Here is a 9,138-nt window from a genome sequence, read left to right on the forward strand (position 1 = left end):
TGGTTCAAACCCACCAGCCACTCCTTGGAAGGAAGGTTGGACAATGTACTTCCATAGTGATACTGCCTCAGAAACACAAGGAGGGGTCGCTATGAGTCAGGTCAAACTCAACAGCACAGAACAACAACACAATTATTTTTAAATACAATATAAAGAATTCTGAGGAGTGTATGTTTTATGTGTCATTGTAAAATTAAATATTTACTTTTCCTTTAGCCATAAAAAGAGGCACTTAGTAAAATTACACAATGATTAGTATATGCTTTAAAATAAAAACAAATTTAAATATAAAATGACATATTGAGTGTAAAATGAGTTTTAAAATAATTCAGGAAATCACTTTACCTGGCCATATTTTGCAGCCAAATGGAGTGGGGTCCAGTATTGATTGTCTGCTATATTGAGGTCTCCACCGTGTTCCAAGATAAGAGACACTACTTCTTTGTAGCCACTAGCACATGCCATATGTAGCTGCAATAACAGAGACTTTGTTATTTTGCTTAAAAATAACCAGCAATGTCAATACATTTTATTCAGTGGTTTAAAGAGAGCTATTTAATAAAATACCACAATTCAAATGTAGAAAACCTAAAACAAAGCAACATAAATGTACTCTGTTGGTATAAATAGGTGTCATTGTCATTCTTTGAAAAAATCTCAGGGCTATGCATGCATGTATTATTATTATTATAACTCTGATAATGTATGCTTTTCCATATAGTTCCTACCCTCTCAGTGCCCATTTCTACTGTAGTATGAATTTTTCTAAAGACAATATATGGTATTTTAATGGCCAAATCTTCTTTATAACTTCTTTACTGAAAGTCAAAGATTGACTTGCTTGCTCTAATGTTTCAGATACTGTACTTTATGTGATAGGAGGGGAACCAAAGCCAGATAACAAGAACTGTAATTATTGCTATCCTTAGATGTGTATTAAAGGGACAGACACACTATAAAGGATTAGTCTATCCTGTTAGGTTTAAAAATGTTTTTGTAGGTATGACTTTCACATTCTCTCACTGTAATTTCTTAATGTAATCTAAAGTTGAGAAATGTTAAAGAGGCCTTAGGAACTGTGATGATGAGATCAGGAGTTGAAGATTTTTTCAAAATTTTCAGTTAGAGGAATTCTTATTTCTAAGGCAGCACCCTTTATGTCTAATATCTTTGCACTCAATTTAAATTAGGATATTAATTAGGTGCATAATTTATCTCATAGACATAATAATTATGATGAATAAACTATGAGGCAAGGGGAAAAAATAATTTAAAAGTAACAAAGGCAATGATTTCTCCAAGAACTTATAGCATGGAATGTTGTAGTTCTCATCCTTTTTGTTTTTATTACAAAAGCAAATTAGAGTAAAAAAAGAGAAAGGTTTTGAGCTTAACTATATTCTTCAATATTTGGGCTTAACTATATTCTTCAATCTAAAGTGCATATTTGTGCTTACTTCGTCTACTTTCAACCATGACACTCATCAAATTTGTGGCATAGACATAAAGACATTTATTCATCTACTTTATAGCATAGACATTAAAGCATTAAGTTTACCTTAAAATCTTCCCATAGTTTGTTACACACAGGATTCACCTCAACAGTATTCTTGCAAACAATCTAAAGAATTATATATCCATAGATAATTTAGAGAAAGTAATTTTAAACACTTCCTCTCCAAGGAAACTAATCTTTTACCTGCCTCTAACTTTATTTTTATATTACTTGAACATTCAGTAAATGACTGGCATGTTATGAAAAGTAATAAGCACTAAATGCTGAATCTCAGATTTTCATTTTCGTTATAAAGTAATCAAGAATGTGTCTATTATTTGGTTAGTAATGATATACTAATGATGTCAGATTTGCAGGACCAACCATAGTATAAGCAGGTTTGTTTTCTATACAGCAAAAATTGGGTTCTATCTTTTAGAACTTAGGCCAACTCTCAGCCAGTTGCCTCATGAGCTGCTTACAAAAGGAAAGCTGGAACACTGCACCAGTAGCTTATGTACTAAAAAAGCTAATCAACGCATGGGCTACCAGGGACATGTAGGAAGACTAGTGCATTAATTCTAGGTAATTAAAAAAAATGTAGCTAACTTCCAGTTTTTTCACTTCATCATAAAGTATAACATATTTTAAATGTCAAAATAAAGCATCAAGTATGAGACTTTACCTTGACACTATTAGCAATCAACTTCTAAATCTGTAAGCAAGTCAACAGACTACATGGGGTACAATTAGTTTCTTCTCGCTAAGAACAGTCAGTTAATATTCTTAAACAAAAGCATAAACTTTTGATTTCAGAAATGGAATTCGTATCTCTACTACTATTCCTGACTACAGCTGGAAGATATCAGGTGCCAAAATTTGAAAGCTTGTATCACTATGTAATCACAATGATGTTCCAGGACTTCAGGACTGGGTGAGTTTCATTCTGTTATACATAAAATTGCATGAGTTGGAGCCAATGGGAAGGCAACTAACTAACTACAGTAATCTTAGAATACTCCTCTACTGCTATTTTTTAGGGTCTTGTGAGAAACACACAAAGTTATTATCATTTCTCCACAAAAAATGTGGTGGTATATTTGGAAGGACAGTTTCCATGCAAAGATATCATAGGTTGGAAATTACCTCTGCAGCTACAATTTAGAGCAAGATACTAGAGTGGTTTCAAAACACTATGTTTAAAAATTGTAAATTATTTATTCTAATCCTTACAATTTGAGATATAGTGATATAATTATCATCTCGATTTTGTAGATGAGGCAGGTAAGGATTGAAGAATTTTGGTAGTTAGTTCACAGAAGCATGGCCACGGAAGTTTGATGCCACATTCTTCTGCACTACCAACACTTAGAATTAGAAATAGCAGAGTAAAGTGAATACCTGAGGTAGCCAAGATATAACTACAATCTTAAAAACAAACCGAACCCACTGCTGTGGAGTCGGATATGACTCATAGCGACCCCTCCTTGGGTTTCCAAGATGGTATTACTATGGAAGTAGATTGCCCAACCTTCCTTCGAGGAGTGTCTGGTGGGTTTGAACCGCCAGCCTTCTGGTTAGCAGTCAAGTGCGTTAGGCACTATGCCACCAGAGCTCCCACAATCTTAAAGGTCCTAGCAAATCTTGCATCTGTACTGTAATCTATCACTTTGTTTAATGTAAACTTTTTCTTTTCTCTTTACTGCCTCTCCCTCCACACACACTAATCTTAAATTAAAATTTATGTTTCTGAAAGATACATAATATGTATACCTTCACTTTTCAGTGTTTTTCCTAGGTTACTACCAATATAGGCACAACCATGTTTGTTAAGTGTGCCTTATTGTCTCCTCTCATAGGCAAGTCCTGGCATTTTTTGATGTCAAAGCACAGAAAACAATTTCAGATTCTGGTTTTGGTAATCTCATTCTAGTAGGGTCAATTATGGTGGACAGATTTCAACAGGGTTTCAAAATAAGGCAGACAGAGAAGAAGGATGGGGCCATTCACTTTGGAAAATTTTGGCTTCTGATAATCTTATGAATAGCAGTCAAACATTTTTTGATATAATGCTAGAAGATTAGCACCTCAGATTTGAAGGCATTCAAAATACAACTGTGTAAGAGCTGCCTTCTCAAAGTAGAGTTGACCTCAATGATGTGGATGGAGTAAAGCTTTCTGGACTTTCATTTGATGATGGAGCATGGCTTGAAATCAGAAGAAATAACTACAAACATCCATTAATAAGTAGAATGTGGAATGGAGAAACTATAAATCTAAGAAAATAAGAAGTTGTCAAAAACGAAATGGAATGCACAAAGATCAATATCCCAGGCATTAGTGAGTTGAAATGGACGGTTTTGGCCATTTTGAATCAGAAAACCATATTATCTACCAAACTCAGAATGATAAATTGTAGAGGAATGGTGTGGCATTCATTGTCACAAAGAATGTTTCAAGATCTATCCTGAAGTACAATGCAGTCAGAAACAGGATAATGTCCAAATGCCTATAAGGGAGCTCTGGTAGCATAGTGCCTAAGGCATTTGACTGCTAACCAGAGGCTGACAGTTCAAACCCATCAGCCACTCCTCGGAAGGAAGATGGGGCAATCTACTTCCATAGTGATACTGCCTCAGAAACCCAAGGAGGAGTCACTATGAGTTGGATCTGACTCAACAGTACATAACAATAACAACAAGGAAGATCAGTTAATACTACTATTATTCAAATTTGTGCACCAACCACAAAATCCAAAGATGAATTGAAGATTTTTACCAACTTCTGAAGTCTGAAATTGACCAAACATGCAATCAAGATGTGTTGATTATAACTAACTAGTCATTGGAATAAAAGTTAGAAACAAAGAGGAATCATTGGTAGTAGGAAAATATGGCCTTGATGATAGAAATAACACTGGAGATCACATGATAGAATTTTACAAGACCAATGATTTATTCATTGCAAATATCTTTTTTTCAACAATGTAAATGGCAGCTACACACATGGGCTTCACCCCATGAGTGCATAGGAATCAGATCAACTATGTCTGTGCACAGAGGTGAAGGAGAAGCTCAATTATCTTCAGCCAAAGCAAGGTCAGCAGCTGACTGTGGGAGAGACCATCAACTGCATATATGCAAGTTGAAACTGAAGACAATTAAAACAAATCCACAAGAGCCAAAAATGACCTTGATTATATCCCTGCTGAATGTAGAGACCATCTAAAGAATAGATTTGATGCATTAAACACCAATGACCGGAAACCAGAGGAATTGTGGGATGACATCAAGAACATCATCCATGAAGAAAACAAAAGAGACAGGAAGGGAAGAAAAGACCAAAATGGATGTCAGAAGAGATTCTGGAACATGCCCTAGAACAGAGAGTAGCTACATTAAATGGAAGAAATGACAAGATAAGAGAGCTGAAGAGAAGATTTAGAAGAACAACTCAAGAAGACAAAGTCAATTATTATAATGAATAGTGCAAAGATCTGGACTTAGAAAACCAAAAGGGAAGAACACACTTGACATTTCTCAAGCTGAAAGAATTGAAGAGAAAATTCAAGCCTTGAATTGCAATATTGAAAGATTTTATGGGGAAAATTTGACTTTTGAAAATATTATGAATAGCAGTGATGAATGATGCAGGAAACATCAAAAGAAGATGGAAGGAATACACTGAGTCACTGTACCAAAAAGAATTGATCAATTTTCATCCATTTCATGAGGTGGCATATGATCAAGAACCAATGGTATTGAAGGAAGAAATTGAAGTTGCACTGAAGGAATTGCTGAAGAACAAGACTCCAGGAATTGATGGAATACTCATTGAGATGTTTCAATAATCAGATGCCATATTGGAGGCACTCACACATCTGTGCTAAGAAGTCTGGAAGACAGCTACTTGGCCAACTGACTGGAAGAGATCTATATATGTACCCATTGCAAAGAAAAATGATCCCACAGAATGTGGAAATTATTGAACAATATCATTAATATCACTCGCAAGTAAAGTCTTGCTGAAGGTAATTAAAAAATAGTTGCAACAGTAAATTGAAACATCTTTTAAAAATTGATGTTATGTGTAGTTATTTTATTTGCACATCCAAAAAAAGGAAGAAGGTGAAAACATAGAAACCACCTTACTAGAAGTTTATTCACATTTAGCCTTTTGTTGGTGGCTTCATCTCATTTGCACATACCATTTAACATTGGGGTAAATTATGCTTAATTTTAAACCACAACTGGCATTTCAAGTGGAAATATAGAAATCCCACTCAGGGCAATAGTCTTTTTATATTATCTCCAACTATGCACCTTACAGAAAAGAAAATGTCAGAGAAAGGCAGTCATTAGCATAAATAGGCTAACTGATTCAGAACTAAGAATCAAACTAAGCTGTTGCTTACTAAATGCTGTGATATTCAAGCAATAATTTCTTAGCCATTATTTCATTGTTACATTGCCTGTAAAATGTTCAGATGATCACCACAAGTGTTAGTTATTACCAATAAAGATTTTCAACATTAATGCTCCCTGGTCAATAAAAAAAAAGTCACAAGAATGTTAAAATTGAACATGGCTGAAAATGATAGCAATCTATTGCTCTGCATTGATTCTTTCAATACCTTCTCTATAGAAATATGTATGCTCTGTTTTTATTTAGCAGTGATTTAAACAAACAGAAGACTTATACTATCTTCTACATAGAAACAAAAATTCTATCATGTTTGATAAATGTTAGACATTCATGCATTAAATATATTATTAATTATATAGTTCACTCCAATTTGGCTTTTAACCATATAACCCCACTGAAATGGTTCTTGGTCAGAAAAAAACAATGTCCTCCACATACTAAATAAAAAATCCAATGCTCAATTGCCATCTTACTTGACTGCCAGTAGTATCTGACAGTTGAACATTAGCTCTTCCTTGTTATGCTCTCCTCACTTGGCTTCCAGGACACTATTGTCTCTGGTTTACTTCCTATCTCAGTAGTTTCTCCTCCTCTTCTAATTTCTGGATCCTCTTCTCTCTAACATCCATGGATCAGTCCTAAATCCTATTCCTTTTTGTACCAATTTGTTGATTTCATTCTGCCATAGCTTTAAATATTATATATATGTTAATGTTCCCAAAATTGTTTTTCCTGAATTTCAGACTCAAACACCCAACATCCAAATGGGCATCTCAGTTGAGATGTCTGAACCTCAAACTTAACATTTCCAAAATTGATCCTGACTTTCTCTGCTCAAGCCTCTTTTTTCCTCACCTTCTCTATCTCATCTGATATCAACTTCATCGCTTCAGTTGTTCAGCCTCAAAATAATCAGTAATTCTGAAGTTTCCCCTCTTATCCTACATTTTCCTTAGGAAATCTCATTGGCTAAATCTAATATGGCTTGGGGCAGTGCAGTGAATTAATATGGCTCCCACCAGATGACTGGGTGGGGCTATGTTAAAGTGAGGTGCTTGTGGTCCACCAAGGGGACTGGATAGCTTATTAATAATTTAAGTAAGGTACATCGCACATTTGTGGGGTTGTTGTTATTATCTGCCGTGGTGTTAGACCCGATTCATAGCAACCCCTCCTTGGGTTTCTGAGGTGGTACCACTACAGAAGTAGATTGCTGAACCTTCCTTCTGAGGAGTGGCTGGTGGGTTTGAACCTCCAGCCTTCTGGTTAGCAGTCAAATGCCTTAGGCACTATGCTACCAGAGCTCCTATTTGTGGGATAGGACCATGCAAATAAGGTATATGGAACCATAATGTGGGGATTGGTTAGTTTTGCCATCTCACTAGGCGTAAAATGAGTAATCCCAGATGCAGAAAGGGGAATCTCACTGCCATAAAGACAGAAGAGCCAGGAGTAGAGTGCATCCTTGCAAGACCTCTGCTCTGAGAGGACAGAGACAAGGCTGCAGCAGACACACAGCTAGAAGAGTTTTGCAACACTAGGCCAAGCAGGGAGATGGCAAGAGCCAAATAGAAGCATACCTACGGGAATGACTGATAGGAGGTTGCCCCATCTAAAAATTATATCTTGAGCATCCCTAAGCCTAAATTGTAACCTACTATTTCCCTAATAAATCCCATAATTATGAGGATTGTCTATGATTTTTCTGTGACCACTGCAATTTTCAAACCCATTAGAGGAGATGGTTAATGTCATAATTAGCAAAAGGGTTAGAGAGTGGTGACATGTCTGACTGCCCCCTCATAGGAAATAGCCTTAGACTGTTGATGTTCATCTTGATTCACTCTCCCCCTTGTGAAGTTTGAGGAAGTCAGAAGCTGTCCTTATGCTCTTTTTGCACCTGTATTTACAACTTCATCTTCTACTATCATTGGCTGAGCCATATCATCACTGGTCTGGATTATTGGAAAGGCCTCCTAACTGATCTTTCAGCTTCACCATTGCTCATATACAGTCTGTTCTTAATGCAGAAGCCAGAGTTAGTAATCTTTTTCAAATTGAAGTAGGATTGTGCTCCTCCTCTGTTTAGAACTGCCAATGTCTTGCCGTATCACTCAGAGTAATAGCCAAATTCCTCATATAAGTCCATGTATGTCCTGAGACCACTCTCACTTTGTTTATTCTGCTTCAGCCTTACTGCCCTCACAATCACACCACACTTATTCCTTATTCGAGACTTTTGCTCACTATTTTTCTGCTTGGAATGCAACTCCTTCAGACATTTGTACAGTTAGTGCTCTCACTTCTTTCAGGTCATTACTCAAAAATCTCCTTTCCCATGATATCGTGCCTGCTCAGTCTACTAAGCATGTTAAGAATACCACCTGAGCATTTCCCTGTCTTGTTTCATTTCCTCCTTTGCATTTATCATTGTTAATATACTACCTTGTTTTTATGCAAATAATGGGCATGTTATATGGCTTTTGCAAACCAAGCTACTCCTCATACATTAGTTTTCTATGAGCAAAATGTGTGTTATATGTGTATGTGTGTGTGCATGTACACATGTTTATATGCAAAAATACAATATAGATTTAATTCATTTATAGTGTCTTTGTCACTCAAATGTGAAAAGAATTTTTACAATTTTTTGTTATTATTTTCTTTACATTATGTGGCCAACAAATACTACCTTAATGAAATAATTAGAATGCTTTATCATTCCAATACATAATATTTTTTTGAGAAACTCTGAATATGTTTTGTTTTCTTAATTTATAGCTTATAGTTACTGTTTTGATAGGCTTCTAATATTTACTTTCAAAATGCCAAAATCAATATCCAGGAAGAGAACTTCATCTAGCGTTCTCAAGACATTTAATCTTCTTTTAATAAGCCTTAAAATACATCAGGACTCACTTTAACTTTCTCATGACAAACTATTATCCATTTAATCAAATCACTTTCCTATTCAACTGTCTTCAACTACCCGACATGCTCTTCCATAGCAGAAAGTGTATTATGATTCCCACCAATTCTATGCCACATACACTTCAAAGCTTCACTCTCTCTTTTCCTACTCTAATTTATTTTCTCTCATTCTCCCTCCACCCTTGTGGTGTAGTGCCTAAGGCATTTGACTGCTAAATAGAAGGCTGGAGATTCAAACTCACCAACCACTCCTCAGAAAGTGTATTATGATTCCCACCAATTCTATG

The 9,138-nt window shown here is 35.7% G+C and overlaps 1 protein-coding gene across 1 annotated transcript in view; it reads right to left on the minus strand.

The window, feature by feature from the left end:
* The window catches only part of MYO16 (myosin XVI), a 974,663-nt gene that overhangs the window by 743,014 nt on the left and 222,511 nt on the right, over nucleotides 1–9,138 (minus strand). The window contains exon 6 of the mRNA XM_007938926.2: nucleotides 346–471. Coding sequence (XP_007937117.1) covers nucleotides 346–471 — 126 coding nt within the window. The remainder of the gene's footprint in view (nucleotides 1–345; nucleotides 472–9,138) is intronic.

Source organism: Orycteropus afer, unplaced genomic scaffold (assembly GCF_000298275.1).
Source record: "Orycteropus afer afer isolate SDZICR_OR568_19922 unplaced genomic scaffold, OryAfe1.0 scaffold00055, whole genome shotgun sequence".
NCBI lineage: Eukaryota > Metazoa > Chordata > Mammalia > Tubulidentata > Orycteropodidae > Orycteropus > Orycteropus afer.